The sequence below is a fragment of the Ranitomeya variabilis genome, chromosome 1 (genome assembly GCF_051348905.1).
Source record: "Ranitomeya variabilis isolate aRanVar5 chromosome 1, aRanVar5.hap1, whole genome shotgun sequence".
Taxonomy (NCBI): Eukaryota; Metazoa; Chordata; class Amphibia; order Anura; family Dendrobatidae; genus Ranitomeya; species Ranitomeya variabilis.
The window spans coordinates 578381157-578403642 of NC_135232.1; the positions used below are offsets into that span (position 1 = coordinate 578381157).

A 22486-nucleotide genomic window follows, 5' to 3' on the forward strand; every position below is an offset into this window, starting at 1 on the left:
CTCGTTCCCCGCCAAATGTCCCATCTTCCCGCTTAGGCAGCTATTTATGTCAGATCCGCCCCCATGAATCAGGTGTCCTGAACTGCTCCGGTCTGAAATATCTTCCCGCTGAAACACTAGTGACAGTCCCGACAGTTCCGGCCCTTACACTCAAGAGAGACCGCAAGTTTGGCTCTCCTCCCTACAGCTGGTACCATCAGTGAAGGTTGAGGTGGGTGCAGGTCGAGCAGAACGGAGTCAAGGACTGATAGTACACAGAACAAAGTGAACATAACCAAAAAAGGATTCTGTCTCAATATATATGCCGCAACTAGTTGCATTCGTACTTCACAGTAAAGCCGAACCTGATGAACAGGACCTACGGGCTCCTGTCTTGTCTGTAGACGGATCTGGTTCCATGGATGGGAAGATAATAAGGACTCCCGAACTACAAGTGAGAGAAGCAAGAACTCCACAGCACAACACTCTTCACCTGTATGATTCCTGTTTAGACGAGGGATTTCAGGGCAAAGAGAACTCAGTCCTGGCCTACAACAGCCGGCCCTGTGTTCCCTGAACATGCCACACTCTTAAGCTAATGTCTTAGAGAACAAAAAGATTGACCATCCAAAATCAGACTTGTCTTAACATCATCAGCCAAGAGACTCCATACAAATTAGACTATCGGCCAAACCCATCTATGTTGGTAGGTTTGGGTTATGTTAGTCTAATGTGCATGGGGCCGTAACTCTAAAGGGAATCTGTTGCCAGGTTTTTACTATCCCATCTGAGAACAGCATGATGCAGGGGCAGAGTTCAGGATTCCAGTGATGTGTCACGTACTGTGCTGCTTAGTGTAGTTTTGATATAATCGCTGTTTTATTTGCTGCTGATCTGTCAGTTCTCTGAATGGTGACCTCTGTATAACTCTGCCCAAACCACTGATTGGCATCTTGTACATGGGCAGAAAGCTACCAATCAGTGGTGGGGCCGGGATATACAGAGCTCCTCAATATGGAGGACTACGTGGCAGCAAATCTGTTGTCAGAACTACAGCTTTTTTTTTTTTTTAGCCACAACGGATGTCTGATCAGGCTGCTTCACCCATGTTTTCCTGGAAATATTGAAAAGTGAAGAAAAAGCAGAAAAATATCCGGCAGATGGGTTGGGGGTTGGGGGTCTGAGCTGTGATAACACATAGCGTGTGATTGCAATTTAGTCATTACACAACTTCATCACCCATTAGATCGGACCTCATAGGACTATCAAGTCAGAATCCAAGTAAGTTAACGTTTCTGTTACTCTACATGCGTGGTATGTAAAAAATACAATGATTGTGGGGTGGCTTTTTAAAAGTTGAGTAGATCCCCTCGTTTGACTAGTAGGATAATATAGGGACAAGCCCTTGTTTGGGCTCCTACCACACACAGGTTTTTACTTCTTATTTTTATCTGTTATCTGCCATTAATGGTCTATTTTATAGAAGATTGGACTCCGGGCAGCAAGGAAAGTAGCAACCTAGTGTACGCCTGCAGCAGGGAAAACATTATTTATGTTTATGTTCACACGGTACTTTTCCATAACGTGAAAAATGCAGAATGTTGCCAATATAAATTCTGCAAACATTACATGCGTTTTTAAACCATTTTTGATGATTTTTTTATGCTTTTAATTAAATGGGTAAAAATAACAGCAAAAACCCGGAAAGAGTTGACACAGTGCAGGTTAAAATATAGAAAAAATACACGGAAAAAAAAAAGCACCAAATGAGATTTTTGGAAACGTCATTTGTTTTGTTGTTACTGTAATGCTGTATTTTTTCCCGTACAAAAAAGCACGGAAAAAAAAGCAGCAAAAATGCTGTAAGTGAACAAGCCCTGAGTCCATAGGTTTTCTAGGTGTATAAAGAAGGTGTCCAGGACCATGTACCTCTGAGAGCAGTGTCTAGAGTTCAGCTCTAGTTCAGCTTTAGACATTGCTCTCACATGTACATGGTCCTGGACACCTTCTTTATACACTTAGAAAACCTATGGACTCAGGGCTTGTTCACTTACAGCATTGTTGCTGCTTTTTCCGTACTTTTTTTGTACAGGAAAAAAACAGCACTTTACAAATTCAACTTCGCCAGCTTCGCTTAATTTTACCCCAAAATTTAATTTGCGGTGAATAAATTTGCTGAAAATCGCAAGACTGCAAAGCCTCTAACTGGCCAGAAAATCTCTGTATAACACCATGAGGTCTTCTAGGACATTAATCAAACTTTTTTGAGTTTTAAAACGCAAACACAGCCTTTTACTGTCCAAGTGACCTCAACCTATCTATCTGTGGAAAAATGGATGGTAACCAGTGGTCAAGAACCTTGTCATCCACATAGCGTGTACAGGTCTAATACTGGACTATTGAAAAATGAAGTGTGCAAAGAAAAATGTACAACATGTACACTTTGTAAGGTAATATATATATATATATATATATATATATATATATATATCTAATATATAATTGCCTAGAATACTACTTACTGCAATTTGTGCCAACTTCCGTGGCTTTGTCCGGAGCTAATGTCCGGAGCTAATGTCCGGAGCTAATGTCCGGAGATAAGTGACGTCACCAGTGTCCTACACCCAGGCAGAGCACAGTGGCCCCAGGCAGAGCACAGGGGCCCCAGGCAGAACATGGGGCCCCAGGCAGAGCACAGGGGCCACAGGCAGAGCACAGGGGCCCCAAGGAGCATATGGGGCCCCAGGCAGAGCACAGTGGCACCAGGCAGAGCACACACCAAATCGGAGGCCGAGGGGCCCCGCCAACCAAATCGGAGGCCGAGGGGCCCCGCCAATCAAATCGGAGGCCGAGGAGCCCCGCCCACCAAATCGAAGGCCGAGCGGCCCCGCCCACCAAAGCGGAGGCCGAGGGGCCCGGCCCCGCCCACCAAAGCGGAGGCCGAGGGGCCCCGACCACCACATCGGAGGCCGAGGGTCCCCGCCCACCAAATCGGAGGCCGAGGGTCCCCGCCCACCAAATCGGAGGCCGAGGGTCCCCGCCCACCAAATCGGAGGCCGAGGGTCCCCGCCCACCAAATCGGAGGCCGAGGGTCCCCGCCCACCAAATCGGAGGCCGAGGGTCCCCGCCCACCAAATCGGAGGCCGAGGGTCCCCGCCCACCAAATCGGAGGCCGAGGGTCCCCGCCCACCAAATCGAAGGCCGAGCGGCCCCGCCCACCAAATCGGAGGCCGAGGGTCCCCGCCCACCAAATCGGAGGCCGAGGGTCCCCGCCCACCAAATCGGAGGCCGAGGGTCCCCGCCCACCAAATAGGAGGCCGAGGGGCCCCACCAACCAAATCGGAGGCCGAGGAGCCCCGCCCACCAAATCGAAGGTCGAGGGGCCCCGCCCACGAAAGCGGAGGCCGAGGGTCCCCGCACACCAAATCGGAGGCAGAGGGACCCCGCCCACCAAATCGGAGGCCGAGGGTCCCCGCCCACCAAATCGGAGGCCGAGGGTCCACACCAACCAAATCGGAGGCCGAGGGGCCCCGACCACCAAATCGGAGGCCGAGGGTCCCCGCCCACCAAATCGGAGGCCGAGGGTCCCCGCCCACCAAATCGGAGGCCGAGGGTCCCCGCCCACCAAATCGGAGGCCGAGGGTCCACACCAACCAAATCGGAGGCCGAGGGGCCCCGCCCACCAAATCGAAGGCCGAGGGGCCCCGCCCACTAAAGCGGAGGCCGAGGGTCCCCGCACACCAAATCGGAGGCAGAGGGACCCCACCCACCAAAGCGGAGGCCGAGGGGCCCCGCCCACCAAAGCGGAGGCCGAGGGTCCCCGACCACCAAATCGGAGGCCGAGGGTCCCTGCCCACCAAATCGGAGGCCGAGGGTCCCCGCCCACCAAATCGGAGGCCGAGGGTCCCCGCCCACCAAATCGGAGGCCGAGAGTCCCAGCCCACCAAATCGGAGGCCGAGGGGCCCCGCCCACCAAATCGGAGGCCGAGGGGCCCCGCCCACCAAATCGGAGGCCGAGGGTCCCCGCCCACCAAATCGGAGGCCGAGGGTCCCCGCCAACCAAATCGGAGGCCGAGGGGCCCCGCCCACCAAATCGGAGGCCGAGGGGCCCCGCCCACCAAATCGGAGGCCGAGGGGCCCCGCCCACCAAATCGGAGGCCGAGGGGCCCCGCCCACCAAATCGGAGGCCGAGGGGCCCCGCCCACCAAATCGGAGGCCGAGGGGCCCCGCCCACCAAATCGGAGGCCGAGGGGCCCCGCCCACCAAATCGGAGGCCGAGGGGCCCCGCCCACCAAATTGGAGGCCGAGGGGCCCCGCCCACCAAATCGGAGGCCGAGGGGCCCCGCCCACCAAATCGGAGGCCGAGGGGCCCCGCCCACCAAATCGGAGGCCGAGGGTCCCCACCCACCAAATCGGAGGATAAGGGGCCCCGCCCACCAAATCGGAGGCCGAGGGGCCCCGCCCACCAAATCGAAGGCCGAGCGTCCCCGCCCACCAAAGCGGAGGCAGAGGGACCCTGCCCACCAAATCGGAGGCCGTGGGGCCCCGCCAACCAAATCGGAGGCCGAGGGTCCCCGCCCACCAAATCGGAGGCCGAGGGTCCCCGCCCACCAAATCGGAGGCCGAGGGTCCCCGCCCACCAAATCGGAGGCCGAGGGTCCCCGCCCACCAAATCGGAGGCCGAGGGTCCCCGCCCACCAAATCGGAGGCTGAGGGTCCCCGCCCACCAAATCGGAGGTCGAGGGTCCCCGCCCACCAAATCGGAGATCGAGGGTCCCCGCCCACCAAATCGGAGGCCGAGGGTCCCCGCCCACCAAATCGGAGGCTGAGGGTCCCCGCCCACCAAATCAGAGGACGAGGGGCCCCACCAACCAAATCGGAGGCCGAGGAGCCCCGCCCACCAAAAGTAAGTGCGGCCCCAAAAGTAAGTGCGCCCCCGGGTGCAAAAGTAAGTGCGCCCCCGGGTGCAAAAGTAAGTGCGCCCCCGGGTGCAAAAGTAAGTGCGCCCCCGGGTGCAAAAGTAAGTGCGCCCCCGGGTGCAAAAGTAAGTGCGCCCCGGGGTGCAAAAGTAAGTGCGCCCCCGGGTGCAAAAGTAAGTGCGCCCCCGGGTGCAAAAGTAAGCGCGCCCTCGGCCCCGGGTGCAAAAGTAAGCGCGCCCCCCAGTCCCGTGTGTGAAAAGTGCTGCTGTAAAGCTGGTAGCGCTGTTCAAGCACCATGTATTTCCTTCAGGAAATGCCCATCTAATATATAATTGCCTAGAATACTACTTCCTGCAATTTGTGCCAACTTCCGTGGCTTTGTCCGGAGCTAATGTCCGGAGATAATGTCCGGAGCTAATGTCCGGAGATAATGTCCGGAGCTAATGTCCGGAGCTAATGTCCGGAGCTAATGTCCGGAGATAAGTGACGTCACCAGTGTCCTACACCCAGGCAGAGCACAGGGGCCCCAGGCAGCATATGGGGCCCCAGGCAGAGCACAGTGGCCCCAGGCAGAGCACAGGGGCCCCAGGCAGCATATGGGGGCCCCAGGCAGAGCACAGTGGTCCCAGGCAGAGCACAGGGGCCCCAGGCAGCCTATGGGGCCCCAGGCAGAGCACAGGGGCCCCAGGCAGAGCACAGGGGCCCCAGGCAGCATATGGGGCCCCAGGCAGAGCACAGGGGCCCCAGGCAGCATATGGGGCCCCAGGCAGAGCACAGTGGCCCCAGGCAGAGCACAGGGGCCCCAGGCAGAACATGGGGCCCCAGGCAGAGCACAGGGGCCCCAGGCAGAGCACAGGGGCCCCAGGCAGCATATGGGACCCCAGGCAGAGCACAGGGGCCCCAGGCAGAGCACAGGGGCCCCAGGCAGCATATGGGGCCCCAGGCAGAGCACAGGGGCCCCAGGCAGCATATGGGGCCCCAGGCAGAGCACAGTGGCCCCAGGCAGAGCACAGGGGCCCCAGGCAGAACATGGGGCCCCAGGCAGAGCACAGGGGCCCCAGGCAGAGCACAGGGGCCCCAGGCAGCATATGGGGCCCCAGGCAGAGCACAGGGGCCCCAGGCAGCATATGGGGCCCCAGGCAGAGCACAGTGGCCCCAGGCAGCATATGGGGCCCCAGGCAGAGCACAGTGGCCCCAGGCAGAGCACAGGGGCCCCAGGCAGCATTTGGGGCCTCAGGCAGAGCACAGTGGTCCCAGGCAGAGCACAGGGGCCCCAGGCAGCTTATGGGGCCCCAGGCGGAGCACAGTGGCCCCAGGCAGAACATGGGGCCCCAGGCAGAGCACAGTGGCCCCAGGCAGAGCACAGGGGCCCCAGGCAGAACATGGGGCCCCAGGCAGAGCACAGGGGCCCCAGGCAGCATATGGGGCCCCAGGCAGAGCACAGTGGCCCCAGGCAGAGCACAGGGGCCCCAGGCAGCATATGGGGCCCCAGGCAGAGCACAGTGGTCCCAGGCAGAGCACAGGGGCCCCAGGCAGCCTATGGGGCCCCAGGTAGAGCACAGTGGCCCCAGGCAGAACATGGGGCCCCAGGCAGAGCACAGGGGCCCCAGGCAGCATATGGGGCCCCAGGCAGAGCACAGTGGTCCCAGGTAGAGCACAGGGGCCCCAGGCAGCCTATGGGGCCCCAGGCAGAGCACAGGGGCCCCAGGCAGCATATGGGGCCCAGGCAGAGCACAGGGGCCCCAGGCAGCATATGGGGCCCCAGGCAGAGCACAGGGGCCCCAGGCAGAGCACAGGGGCCCCAGGCAGAACATGGGGCCCCAGGCAGAGCACAGGGGCCCCAGGCAGAGCACAGGGGCCCCAGGCAGCATATGGGGCCCCAGGCAGAGCACAGGGGCCCCAGGCAGCATATGGGGCCCCAGGCAGAGCACAGCGATATTTTGGACCACTGTGCGGTGTTTCAGACCCCCTGTGTGATGTCTGGGGCCCTGTTCTTAAGTATATTAAAGATTAAAGTAACGTATATTAAAGTATATTTTAGATCAAATTTGACACGTTTATGAGCACCATTGAGTGATATACTCAAGAATGACATAATTTTTCAACATTTTATGGTTTCAAACTGTAAACACTCAGAGTTTTTTTTACTTCAACCAGAAAACCTTAACGGTTCATAAAAAACTTGACTGTTCAGGATATGATAAAAGTCATAGTATTCTGAATCTTTAACTTATAAAGATACCTTTACATGGGGTGATTATTGGTTCCAGAGAGGCTTTCGGCCGATAATCGTACACATGGCTGGTGACAGGACAATACAATATAAACGTTCAAAGGTAAACACTGATAACATTAAAATCTAATATATAATTGCCTAGAATACTACTTCCGGCAATTTGTGCCAACTTCCGTGGCTTTGTCCGGAGATAATGTCCGGAGATAAGTGACGTCACCAGCGTCCTACACCCGCTCAGGGTGGACAAAGATATATGCCTTCGTGGTGCGCGGCACTTTTCTGATTGGTTGCCGCCTGCCGCGAGCGACCAATCAGAAATGTGCCATACTGTCAAGAATTGTCAAGAGCTGGTGAGTGCAGCCATTTTTTGTTCTTTCTTACTATTATTTATTAATTGTATTATTCTTACATTTGAATAAATAAAGTATATATGGATTCTAGACTCCCGATTCTTTAGAATCGGGCTGCCATCTAGTATATATATATATATATATATATATATATATATATAGATGCCTATCCAAGTAATAATAATAGTAATGTATATGTCCCAATAGTTAGAATGTGTGTGCTTGTTAGGCTACTTTCCCATTAGCGTTGTGCACTGCACGTCGCAATGCGACGTTGCAGCGCACCGACGCATACTGTGGAAGCGCCGCACAACGGGGGCAGCGGGTGCTGTTTTTCAATGCATCCGCTGCCCCATTGTGAGGTGCGGGGAGGAGCGGGCGGAGTTCGGGCCGTGCATTCGCGGTCGGAAATGCTGGACACGATGCACCAAAAAACGTTACATGCAATGTTTTTTGGTGGCGACGGTCCGACGCAACACGACGCAACCGTCGCATGACGATTGCGACGTGTGGCAATGCGTTGCACTGCGTCGCTAATGCTGGTCTATGGAGAAAAAACGCATCCTGCAAGCACTTTTGCAGGATGTGTTTTTTCTACAAAACGACGCATAGCGACGTGCAGTGCACGACGCTAGTGTGAAAGTAGCCTAAGCAACAGACTAATGATATTACATGATCCTCGGGGAATTAAGATGCAGACAAGAAAAAAAGAAAAACGAGATAACAATCACAAGGTACAAAAAGCATGCTTTTACTGAAGCAAAAATCAATCAAGAAATCTGCAATTATTCTGCAACATACCAGAAAGAAGAAAATGAGAGAATGAATAAAAAATGCAAAGTACCATACCATATAAAGCACTGAGGTGCACATGCATCTAAATTCATTGTAATGGATCGATCGGATAAAAGATAATGTGCCATGCTAAAAACCCAGATAGAGAGTAGCAGACAGATAAAAATTAGGTACGGTATGACAAAATTATATACCTGAGTAAGTGCAAACAGCAGTATCCCCTGTATGTGCCCACCCCGACGCGCGTTTTGGTGTACCTTCATCAAGTACCCCACATCTAATTTGTGAAGTAGACATATGTGTTTAATTTTCAGGAATGTGAAGATTTTTATTGTGTTTTTATTTATTTTTTTTTTTTTTATAAAAGGCTTACCTGTCTGACAATGCAGGAAGAACACTTTCAATGACACGCAAGCCTTAGTTTCAGGATTTGTCTTCAGTAGCAAAATTATTAAAAAGGGGTATTAAACTTCCCTCCTTGTTTGCAGTGCAGTGTGAAGAATAAAAAAATTCTGTTATTAAAGGCGGTGTCCGGACTTAGGGTCAAAGTCTGCAGTCACTATATGTAACTTCCAATTTGTGAATCCTCACATCACACGCACTGCACGCTTTGCGAGGATTGTCCGGAGCCAAAACAATCCAACTAGATGTGTCTGGCTTAGCTCAGTACACTTGCATTGAATGAGGTTGCATACGTGTAGTCAGCATGTGACCAGTGACCACATGTATGCAAATCACATACTTGCAGTCACGCGCCTGCCTTTCCTGGTCATAGAGTAAGTGCAGACTTGAGCCCTAGGGCCAGACAGTCTCTTTACGGTACTGTTACAGCAGTATATCACAGACCAATCAGTAATTCAAAGATTCAAGTAATAGAGAGGGGCTGGAACTGCATAATTGAGTGGGAATGGTATTTTCAGCGCTGCAGTAGTACTCCTTGTTCAGCCCCCATTTTTATACTCCGTGATAAACTTCCCCAATTGGCTGCACTAGGCCGTGTGATGCGATAACTGTAGGTCATTATGGGGATGCCAGCACCGCCACACCTGATGCTTTCAGTCCACATTGAGTCTTCAGAAGTCTGTAAAATGGTGCCAGGCATTTTTTTTTAGCAAGCCTCGCAAATCAAATCACAAACTTTTTGAGTGCAAGGGGACTTGTGAATTTAAGGAAATTCGACTCAAAATTGATCCTCTGCAGATTGATTCATTAAACCCTAGCAGTGACTAGTATTTACTTGGTAGTAACATACAGTATAGACATCAACAAGAATGACGTCATGTTTTCTCTGTATAGGATGAAGATCCAAGTTCTACTGTTTGTGGTCATCACCGGATGTTGTGCCCTAGAGAGTAAGTCAGTAACAATATCTATGTATTATTTATGTATTATCTATCTATTATCTATCAACTATCTGTTATCTATCTATATTATCTATCATCTATCTATCTATCTACTATCTCTCTAATATCTCTCTTTTATCTATCTATCTATCTATCTATCTATCTATCTTTTATCAATTTATCTATTATCTATGTATCTATTATCTACCTATTATCTACGTATCTGTTATTTATCTATTAACGATCTATTATCTATCTATTATCTATCTTTTATTATCTATTATCTATCATCTATCTATTATCTATCTATTATCTATTATCTATCTATTATCTATCTCTCTAATATCTATCTATTATATATTATCTATTTATCTATTACCTACAGTGCCTTGCGAAAGTATTCGGCTCCCTGGAACTTTCCAACCTTTTCCCACATATCAAGCTCCAAACATAAAGATACCAAATGTAAATTTTTGGTGAAGAATCAACAACAAGTGGAACACAATTGTGAAGTTGAACAAAATTTATTGGTTATTTTAAATTTTTGTGGAAATTCAAAAACGTAAAAGTGGGGCGTGAAATATTATTCGGCCCCTTTACTTTCAGTGCAGCAAACTCACTCCAGAAGTTCATTGTGGATCTCTGAATGATCCAATGTTGTCTTAAATGCCTAATGATGATGAATATAATCCACGGTATAAATGCACCTGCACTGTGATAATCTAAGGGTTCTGTTTGAAGCACAGAGAGCATCATGAAGACCAAGGAACACAACAGGCAGGTCCGTGATACTGTTGTGGGGAAGTTTAAAGCTGGATTTGGATACAAAATGATTTCCAAAACTTTAAACATCCCAAGGAGCACTGTGCAAGCGATCATATTGAAACGGAAGGAGTATCATACCACTGCAAACCTACCAAGACCCGGCCGTCCCGCTAAACTTTCATCTCAAACAAGGAGAAGACTGATCAGAGATGCAGCCAAGAGGCCCATGATCATTCTGGATGAACAGCAGAGATCTACAGCTGAGGTGGGACAGTCTGTCCATAGGACAACAATCAGTCGTACAATGCACAAGTCTGGCTTTTATGGGAGAGTGGCAAGAAGAAAGCCATTTCTCAAAGATATCCATAAAAAGTATTGTTTAAGGTTTGCAACAAGCCACCTGGGAGACACACCAAACATGTTGGAGAAAGTGCTCTGGTCAGACAAAACCAAAATCGAACTTTTTGGCAACAATGCCAAACGATACAGCTCATCACCCTGAACACACCATCCCCACTGTCAAAAATGGTGGTGGCAGCATCATGGTTTGGGCCTGCTTTTCTTCAGCAGGCACGGGGAAGATGGTTAAAATTGATGGGAAAATGGATGGAGCCAAATACAGGACCATTCTTGCAGAAAACCTGTTGGAGTCTGCAAATTAACTGAGACTGGGATGGAGATTTGTCTTCCAACAAGACAATGATCCCAAACATAAAGTAAAATCTACAATGGAATGGTTCACAAATAAACGTATCCAGGTGTTAGAATGGCCAAGTCAAAGTCCAGACCTCAATCCAATCGAGAATCTGTGGAAAGAGCTGAAAACTGCTGTTCACAAATGATCTCCATCAAACCTCACTGAGCTCGAGCTGTTTGCCAAGGAAGAATGGGCAAGAATTTCAGTCTCTCGATGTACAAAACTGATAGAGACATATCCCAAGCGACTTGCAGCTGTAATCGCAGCCAAAGGTGGCACAACAAAGTATTAAGTTAAAGGAGCCGAATAATATTGCACGCCCCACTTTTCAGTTTTTGAATTTCCACAAAAATTTAAAATAACCAATAAATTTTGTTCAACTTCACAATTGCGTTCCACTTGTTGTTGATTCTTCACCAAAAATTTACATTTGATCTGTCTATCTATTGTCTCTCTAGTATCTTTTATCTGTGTATCTATGATCTATCTATTATCTACCATAATGCACCATCTGAAACAACAGGTACTGGAAGCCTGTGCTAGCATTTATTTTGCGGTGTGTCAAGAGTGGGAGAAGAGGGTTGCATTGACAATCCAACACAATGGACAGCACTTTGAACACATTTTTTAAGTGGTCATAAATTTGTAAATAACTCATGAAAGAATAAAGTTATGTTAACACCAAGCACACCATTGTTTTTCTTGTTAAATTCTCAATAAGTTTGATGTGTCACACGACCCTCTTCCTATTGGAAAAAATAAAGTTGGATCCAAAATGTCCGACTTCAAAATGGCCTCAATGGTCACCACCCATCTTGAAAAGTTTCCCCCCTCCCATATACTAATGTGCCGCAAACAGGAAGTTGATATCACCAACCATTCCCATTTTATTTAGGTGTATCCATATAAATGGCCCACCCTGTATATTTATCTATTTGTTATCTATCTATCTATCTATCTATCTATCTATCTATCTATCTATCTATCTATCTATCTATCTATCTATCATCTATTTATCTATTATCTATCTATTATATATCTATTATCTATATTTGTTATCTATCTATCTATCTATCTATCTATCTATCTATCTATCTATCTATCTATTATCTTTCTATCTATTATCTGTCATATATCAATTATCTATCTATGTATTATCTAGATGAAAAAAAATGGAAAAGCACTGTATAGATGAATTTAGGGTGCAGGGCCCTCCAAACAAATATCCATTTGTATAAATAATAAAAAAAGAAAAAAGGAGGCAACACTCCAATAAATGCTGAAAAAAGGTGGAATTTATTAGCCCATATAGTGTGGCAACATTTTGGCTGTCACCAGCCTTTCTCAAGCAATTCTCAGCCTTTCTCAAGTGGTTTGAGAAAGGCTAGTCACAGCCAAAATGTTGCCACACTATATGGGCTAATAAAGTCCACTTTTTTCATCATTTATTGCCATTGGAGTGTTGCATTTTTTCTTTTCTATCTATCTATCTATCTATCTATCTATCTATCTATCTATCTATCTATCTATCTATCTATCTATCTATTTACCTGTTATTTACCTCTCTATCTTTTAGCTATCGATTATCTATTTGTTATCTATCTATTATCTATTGTAAGATTGCGCTTACCACATGTCTTGGGGGACACTTGCTTGGCACAGAATTCAAGCACACGGGCACGTTTTTCGCTTAAACAGTCCATACGGTTTATTATGGCGTCATAAACCAGGTTATGCACAGTTCATTATATACATTTCATGGAACACAATAGGCACTAATCGGTGACATTAAGTTGCAGCTTTATCTTAGACACTTCATATTTCGGCTTTATCTCACGGACACTAAACATGCTGGACCTCTCACTTAGTCCAGTTACCATGGGTGTCCGTATGCAGAACAGTTCACCAATGACTCTAATCATGTAGCGCACATGACATTGGGTTGTGGTCTCTAAACACGCTGAACCTCACTTCATTCAGTTACCATGGGAGACCACACAGTTCATAGACTACCACAAGCACCAACAGTCAATGGTACCTTATGGGAGCTCCTGCTTCACCTACTGACTCCTCGTCAGTCCTCTCTCCTGAGGAAACTGCCTTACGGGGTTCACAAACTTGCCTGGCCGGCACACATCAGTCAGTCCAGGGCCACAGAAGGACGGTAGCTTCCCAACAAATCCAGGTCCACAGCCTCTCAGGTGCTCCAGGAAGACTCCACTCACAGAAGCTTCCAACACAGACTGTCCAGGACCATAGTCTTACTGTGCGCTATTCAGGACGTCCATCCCACATGGGACTATCCAACACACTTGCATGTGATCTTCAGGATTCCTACTCCAAGGAGATCTAACACAGGTTGTGTTCTTTAGGAAGCCTACTCCCAGGACTTCCAGCACAGGTTACTCAGTGTGCTATTCAGGACGTCCATCCCACATGGGACCGTCCAACACACAGGCATGTGACCTGTCCAGGTGCTATTCAGGACATCTGCCCAACACCCCTGGCCACCCGGTCTAAAGCCCCACCATGTGCTCTTCAGGGAGACGACACTCCCAACACATAGGCTCTCCAGGACCTTTCAGCATAGACCATTTAGGTCCACCCTCAGCGACCATGTGACCCACACCCTGGTCACATTATGAAGCTGTAACCACTCCCACAGGTGGGAGTGTGTGTGAGTGGCTAGGTCGACCCGCCCATCTCTCATAACTAGCCTAGTAAGTCTCCCTTCACAACTATACCAAACACTTGTGGGACTACAGGTCCCAGAACAACAACATTACATCAGACTTACCACGCAGACTCCCTCTTCGACACATATCGGCCACTTACAATTCTGCCAGTCACTGTTTCACCGCCATTACAACAACAGCTACGCCTCCATGCATATCCCGAGGAGCACACACAGCGCCCCCTAGCTGCCACAGGGGTCACTGCATCACACTATCTATTATCTATCATTTATCTGTCATCTATTATCTATATATCTATTATTATACATCTATTATCTGTCTTGTATCTATCATTTATCTATTTTCTATCTATTATCTATCATCTATAATCTATATATCTATTATTATATATCTACTATCTGTCTATTATTTATCATCTATCTATTATCCATCTATTATTTGTCATCTATCATCTATTTATTTATCTATTATGTATCTATTATCTATCATCTATTATGTATCTAATCGCGTCACAACAGTCCGTATCCGAGACCGGTTGCTGAAGGCAACTGCACCACCGTGTCACGCTGAGGGGTGCCATGCGTTCGCTGCTCTTGGCTCTGTGTTCCCTCACACAAGCAAATCTTGCAGAGCCACCTGCTCTGCCACATGCAAACAAACACAGACACACCCAAACTCTTTACTGCAGGGTTTTAAAATGGAATCTGTGGCCATGTGCCACTTGTAAGACCTGGCTAGAGGGAGTGAACCGCCGCACTACCATCCTGTAGTTTGCTCCAAAAATAAAAGGCCATGCTGGGTTTTCTTAAATCTGCCTTGGGCAAGTTGATTGACAAAGACGACACTTTCTTTTTTATTTTATTCTGTATTACAACCATAGCTATACCTGTGCTGTGGTATAGGGCTGTTACACTCCTTTGGGAATTTATCTATAGGTTTAGTAATGATTTTGACTTCATGGATATTTTCCAGAAACAAGCAGCAGTGGATATTGCTTAGTGAAAATTTCACACTGCCGTTGTAGTGCCGTACATTGTAGTGCCCAGCTCGTGCTTCTGGAGTTATGCACCCGTAAGTTAGACGGGCTCTCGTCACTTCAGAAATGCCAAACATGTGGATGCTATATGTGGTTTAGGTATACTGTGGGGTTCAGAAGGGAGGGGGCATTTGATTTGGATTTGGGAGCTCAGAATTTTCTGAATTTATTTTGAGGAGCGAAGAGCCATTTTGCTTTTTCAGAGCCTTTGTGCTACCAGTAACATAGAAGCCCCCTATATTTCCGCTGACAGATGATGGACCTGAGTGGGGACTTTTTTGGTGGATTGAAGTCAAGCTTTTATTGGGAACATTTTACATGACGTTTGGGATCACATTTATCCTGCACTCTACTCTGAGCATTTACATTGGGGTTTAGATCTAAATCTCCTACTGACGTGATTCAGATGAAACCCCCGAGGGATCCATTTACTATCAAGAGGCAACAGAGTTACTCTGGACTCCATTTGGCCTCTGTTCAGAGGTGTTCTTTTTCTCAGAAATTCACAAAACTGGCTGACTGCACTTATACTCGCCTAAAAAGACATACACCGCTGGATCACAGGTCAGATGGCGTCCACAGTGCCTACATCTGCCTTAATCATCCTCCTGGGGTTCCTTCTGAATCACGTATTTCAGAGATTTACATGGAAACCCCGATACAAGTGTGGCGCCCCTGGGGGTTCAGTCACCACAGAGGTACTACACCTCAGCCAGAGGTGTGGTACACCACTCTCAGGTAAGGAGGGGGGCACTACCCAGAACCCAGACACTCACATCCAACACCAGAACTATCAGGCGCAGGGAGGGACTGGGTAGAGGGTGTCGGTGGAGAGAGTAGAGTTGTTATGGAACCAAGAGGGAGGAGTTATTAAGGGAGTGAGACAGTTGGAGCTCAAGACTTGAGCATTGAGGAGCTCGTCCCAGCAGCAGAGAACAGAGAGAAGTTCGAGAGAGAGAGATAAAGAAGGGGTCCTATGGGCACGGGTAGTGACAAATCCACTTGTGGGGCCCGTATCCATGCCGACTGTAGTTGGGTGGAGGGACCAGGTCGCACTGGGGGAACTGGCCTCCAGACTAGTGGAGAACTACAAGGCTCAGCTAGCCAGCCAGAGGCTATGGTATCTGTACATGCCACAGACACAACCACACACACTCGCTGAATAGGCAGCCACATAGGATCAAGGGGATCAGGACATCGCCCGACAAGATCCGAGGCTGCTGGCTTGGGACACTGTGTGTGAAGGCTCAGGGTAGAAGAGGCAGGAGTCAGCACAGTGAGACGGCCAGAAAAGGAACGTAGGAAGGGGGTTCTGGCAAAGTGTACCCCAAATAACCAGACAGCTATTTGAACCGCCGACCCGGAGGAAACAGCAACCTGGCTGGAGATTAAGAACTGTGAGTAAAAATGTGGAAGCTGCACCCTGCTGTGTCCTCTGCATTATTACTGCATTATCTGCCCTGCACTACAACAACTATCACCATCACATTTAACACCATAACTGCCCTGGGGCCTAGCTCTACCCGTGGAGAGCTATACCAACTCTGCTGTATCACTAACTGCCCCAGTTGACCTGAACCACAGCGTCGGCCATCTATTGCCGAATACCACAGGTGGCGTCACGAACAATGCCCCACAAACTTTATTTCCGCTTTAATTTCAATTAGCCTCTTATTGGACGCCCAGAGCCACGGACCGGGTCACTGCTGCTATGAGCACCCCTTTAAGAACCGTCGGACCGGCCCGAGCACCCCATGGCCCTAGCGGGCGCTCCACAAGTGCTCAGCGCAGAGAGCAGGATAAATGTGCACCGAGCCTTACTGCGCTCTTTGGAAGGCAAAATGAATAAAACAGCTGGTGAATAATAGGTTTATTTATTTTTTACGCAGTTCCTCAGGCGGTATAAGTGATTAGACGACTTTATTCTTCAGGTCGGTGCAATTACTGCGATGCCAGATTTATATCAAGTTTTTATGTTTGGCTGCTGTCACACACTAAAAGATGTTTTTTATTGCAAAAAATAGTTTTTGCATCACTATATTTTGAGAGCTATAATTTTTCCATATTTTGGCCGATAGAGTCATGTGAGGTCTTGTTTTTTCGGGACAAGTTGACATTTTTATTGGTACCATTTTCGGGCACGTTACATTTTTTGATCGCTTTCTATTCCAATTTTTGGAAGACAGAATGAACAAAAAACAGCAATTCAGGATTTTTTTTTTTTTATTCCGTTCTGCATAAAATTGATAAGGCAGCTTTATTCTTCGGGTCAGTATGATTACAGGGATACCTCATTTATTTTTTTTATGTTTTGCTGCTTTTACACAATAAAAACTTTTATAGAACTAATTATTCTTGCATCGCTTTATTCTGAGATCTACTGTATAACTTTTATTTTTCCGCTGATGGAGTTGTATCACAGCTTGGTTTTTGTGGGGCAAGATGACATTTTCAGAGATTTTTATTTACATTAGTCTTTTTGATCTTGTTTTATTCCACTTTATGTTCGGCAGTATGACGCTAAAGCATTGTTTTTTTTTCCAGGTTTTTTTTTTTTACGGTGTTTACTGAAGGGGTCAACTAGTGGGACAGTTTTATAGATTGGGTCATTCCAGATGCGGCGATACCAAATAAGTATACTTTGTATGTATATATTCTTTTATTATTTTGTGATTCTTTAAAAAAATATGTATTTTTACATTTTGTTTTCATTTTGTCCCTCTGTGGGACTTTCACTTTTTGCAAGTCTGATTTCTTATAAAGCATAGCAAAGCAGGAGCATTGATGTGCTTTACAAACTGTCAGCGCTGCACTGACAAACAAACTTGCTTCACCATGATCTGAGCATGGTGTAGCAATTTTGATAGCTCTAGGGACCCGCATATCATTATGACATTTGGTCAGCATGGCAACAATCGATCATGGGATGCGTCCAGGGTCGGACTGGCCATCTGGCAATTCTGGCAAATGCCAGAAGGGCCTGTCTGGTCATGGGCTGCCTTGTCTGCTACGTTGTTAACAGAATCGGTGTTCTCAAGATACCCATATTGTGAAGAGTTGTGATGAGCACAAAGTCACTGACTCCGTCACTCACCCCAGCAGCAACGGGTATCATTAGAAATATTTTTGTCTTGTAGAAAATCTTCCTTTCCTCCATACAGGGTAATATTAGTAATATATCCCATCTGGTTCACGGGGACAACATGTGCCTGTGTGATTTCAAATGCCAGGGCTGAATTTCATCCCCAGTCCGTACCTGGATGCGCCGATTGGAGGGTAGAGGGGACTCCCTCCCTCTGCATGCCTACTAAATGCTGTGATTGATACCGATCGCAGCATTTAGCTGGTTAAAGTGCCGAGATAGCACTGAGTGTCGGGTGTCAGTTGTTAGAATCAGCTGACATTCAACAGCGATCGCCTGCGCACAGCCTCCTGTGGCAGGATTTCACCATGATGTGTATATATACTGCATCGCTTGGGAAAGGGTTAAAAAGCCTATTGCGTCAAGGCTATTACGAATCATGGAGACACAGAGCTTTTTGTCACGCATTGTTGTTTTTTCTTTTAGATTTGCATGGAGCATCATTCGTGTTTTCTACATCCAGTGCAACAGCAAGAGTGGTTTTGAAGCCAAACATCATAGAACCATTGAGTGAAATCACCGCGTGTGTGCAGTCCTATACGGACAACATTCAGACAGACTCTTTCTTAAGAATGGATGGAGAAAAGTCCATGACACAGTTCCATCTCTACCAATACGGAGAGTATTACAACATTGTCATAGGCGGAGTTCTACTATCCATTAAAACAAGTAAAGAGAGCATGGAGTGGAGGCTCATCTGTGCATCTTGGGAATCCAGCACAGGGGTCATCCATTTAGTTGTCAATGGGAAACTCTTCCCAAGGAAAGTTTTAAGACCAGGTTATATCATAGATTCAAATGTTACTGTGGTCCTTGGGCAGAGCCTAAACTTTTACAAAGGAGCACCCTCTTATGTGGGTGAAATTAGAAACGTCAATGTGTGGGATCGCGCACTCCACCCCAGTGAGATGCAGTCAATGTACTATAATAATTGTTATTACTGTAATGGAAGTGTCATTAGCTGGGAGTCTGTGGACTACCAGATTTATGGAGATATCATCTTGTATAAACCATCCTTAAAACCTTAATGTATATACATTGATGAGAAAATGTATATTATATCTAATATAAGCCAAAGTCTTTGTAAATGCTATTTTATTGGGTAACCTTTGGGAACGACACTTACGTAGAAAACAGTGGACCTCTGACCAGGAAATATTTCTGAAATTGTATAGATGCTATTTTGTAGGGTAACCACTGGGAACAACACTTACGTAGAAAACGTTGGACCTCTGACCAGGGAATAATTTTGCAATTGTACAGATCTTATTTTAGGGCAACCTCTGTGAATGACACTTGTAAAAAAAAACAGTGGACTCTGACCAGGGGACATTTCTGAAATTGTAGATCTGCTTTTTTGTAGGGTCACCTGTGGAAATGACACTTAGACAATAGTGGACGTCTGACTGGAAATGCAGCGCCCCAGAGTCCTGGTCGTTGCAGTACTGTCGCTCCGCCACTAAGGGGAGTGATGGTACATCTGATGGCACTAAAGGAGTTCACCTGACCAGGTATCACAGTCACATATTACACTTCACACTCTGGCCACCAGGGGGAGCAAAGGGTTCTATGTATTAGGCCACTCCTCACACTCTGGTAAAACTGGGGTCTGGATAGGAAGTTAGAGAGAAGCTGACTGGGTTTTGCCCAGGTAACATCTAGTGAGAGAAGAACATTGTTTGGGAAGATCCAGGGGGGTCCCTGTCAGGGGTGGGATCCTGACAGAGGCCTAGCGAAAAGGACAGATCGTTACGGAGCCGCACCTGCACTTCATTGCGGCGGTATCTTAAGAAAGGACACGAAGCGAAGTACATTGTGGAGAAGTGAGAAGCGAGATCACAGCACAAAGGCGATAGAACCAGTAGGAGTCGTGCCCCGAGATTGGCAACATCCTACTGAGGCGCGTAGCCGGTGGCCAGAACACCGAGGAAGTATTGGGCTCTACGCATTACTTCAAACCAACGGCAGGGCAGTTAATTATAGGTTGGCTGCCTCACCTAAATCACCTAATGAAGACAACGGAGGCAATTGTGGGAGAGGGGCGTCTCTAGGGTCCCTATAAAATAACTCCAGGCCTACCCCGTCATACGGGTGCGTCCTATCCATATCATCTGGGGGACGGAGAGAAAGAACAGAAACATACACGACAGTTGTGAGGACTATCCCGTGGTGCTCAGCAGGGAAGTACTACAACACCCAGGCGCTAGTAGGTAGGCACTGATTTCCACCTGCAAAAGGAACTCTGGATGTGCCTTCGGACCGGCCGGTCTCAGCCAGCCCTGTTAGCAGTGCTCTGGATTACAGATGCCGAAGCCTTCAGTAAAGAGGTAAAGAGACTGCAACCCTGTGTCCTCGTTATTTACTGCGACCTACACCACTACCTATACCTTTTATTGGGCGCCCCTTAGCAGGACCACGGACCGGGTCGGGCCACCGTGACATCCTCAGAACCGAGAGACCCGGATCCGAGTACCCCGCTGTCCTGCGTCTGGGGGCCGCTCCAGAAACATTTCTGAAATTGTAGAGATGCTTTTTTGTAGGGTCATCTGTAGTGTTGAGCATTCCGATACTGCAAATATCGGGTATCGGCCGATATTCGCTGTATCGGAATTCCGATACCGAGTTCCGATATTTCTGTGATATCGGAAATCGGAATCGGAAGTTCCCAGTGTGTGGTTCCCAGGGTCTGGAGGAGAGGAGACTCTCCTTCAGGCCCTGGGATCCATATTCATGTAAAAAATAAAGAATAAAAATAAAAAATATGGATATACTCACCCCTCCGGCGGACCCTGGACCTTAGCGGTGTAACCGGCAGCCTCCGTTCCTAAGAATGCAGTGAGTGTAGGACCTGCGATGACGTCGCGGCTTGTGATTGGTCGCGTGAGCGGTCACATGAGCGGTCACGCGACCAATCACAAGCCGCGAAGTCATCGAAGGTCCTTCACTCTGCATTCTTAGGAACGGAGACAGACGCTTGCAGCGGTGACAGCCAGGGGCCGTCCGAGGGTGAGTATATCCATATTTTTTATTTTTATTCTTTATTTTTTACATGAATATGGATCCCAGGGCCTGAAGGAGAGTTTCCTCTCCTTCAGACCCTGGGAACCATCCAGGATACCTTCCGATATTTGTGTCCCATTGACTTGTATTGGTATCGGATATCGGTATCGGCGAGATCCGATATTTTGCCGGTATCGGCCGATCCAATCCGATACTGATACTTTCGAATATCAGAAGGTATCGCTCAACACTAGTCACCTGTGGAAATGACACAGAAAATAGTGGACATCTGACAGGAAACATTTCTGAAATTGTAGAGATGTTTTTTATTAGAGTAACCTCTGGGACCAACATTTAAGTATAAAAATGTAATTTTCTGACCAGGGGTACTTTCTGTAATTGTAGAGATGCTTTTCTGTAGAGTAAGCTCTGGGAATGTCACTCAACAAGGGAAAAGGTGACCTCCGTCCATGCAGAATTGTTTTTTCATTACTGTATGTGTGCTATGATTTCTGTTCCTACAGTATGATAAACTATCTTATAATGTACATGTATAGTCATATAATACACAGCTAATTAATGAAATATACATGACTGACATTTCAGACGTGTCCTTTATGTCTATAAATTGTATTGTATTGTATTCCTCGGGACTTCCTAAAAATAAAAGAAAAAACATAAGACCGCCTGTCAACTTATTTACTAGTATCAGTAAACCTGATTGGTCAAGAGTCTGTTTGATCTGTTGGTTCTACCCCTTGGACTTCTTTCCAATAGGCCAACCTCTTTGGACTCATTACTGTCACATACCCCAAGCCTCATACACTGTGTTGTAGTCCAGCATTTCCTAACATGCCCCTAATTGTCTGGACAGTTGAAGATTTCGACTTTCAGCAGAATCATCATCATTCGACATTCTAGGTGAGGAATATCTAATCGATTCTAAACTAATCAAATTAGTCTAAATCAGTGTTTCCCAAACTGCAGTCCTCAGGGCCTCAACAGGTCATGGTTTCAGGTTTTGCTTGGTATTGCATCGAGGATGGAATTATTAAGGCATCAGAAACTGCCGCAGATTCTCACCTGTGCAAAACTAGAGACATCCTGAAACTATGATGTGCTGGTAGCAGAGGTCAAGGTTTGGGAAACATTGGTCTACATTTTCCCAAAATCTGCAAATTCTAGTGAATACAAATTTTGGGGAATTTGATTTGTGTCAATACAGTAAAATGGTGGGCAGCAGGCTGTCATTTTGTTGGATTTACATGGGCTGGAAAGATGTAAAAAAAAACAACAACAACCAAACTCACAGCATGGGTATGTGCTGAATATGCGTATGTGTATTTTTATATATGTGTGTGCATGTATGTTTGCTCGCATATACACTCACTGGCCACTTTATTAGGTACACCTGTCCAACTTCTTGTTAACACTTAATTTCTAATCAGCCAATCACATGGCGGCAACTCGGTGCATTTAGGCATGTGGACATGGTCAAGACAATCTCCTGCAGTTCAAACCGAGCATC

The 22486-nt window shown here is 47.4% G+C and overlaps 1 protein-coding gene and 1 long non-coding RNA gene across 2 annotated transcripts in view; one reads left to right on the top strand and one right to left on the bottom strand.

Moving 5' to 3' along the window:
• Window positions 1–22486, bottom strand: part of LOC143769033 (uncharacterized) — an 898561-nt gene that overhangs the window by 678368 nt on the left and 197707 nt on the right. The gene's annotated exons all lie outside the window — the stretch shown is intronic.
• Window positions 983–21774, top strand: LOC143768986 (C-reactive protein-like). Its single transcript, XM_077257599.1, has 3 exons — window positions 983–1260; window positions 9576–9631; window positions 18385–21774. The coding sequence occupies exons 2-3, from the start codon at window positions 9577–9579 to the stop codon at window positions 18984–18986; spliced, it is 657 nt and encodes a 218-aa protein (XP_077113714.1). The 5' UTR covers window positions 983–1260; window position 9576; the 3' UTR covers window positions 18987–21774.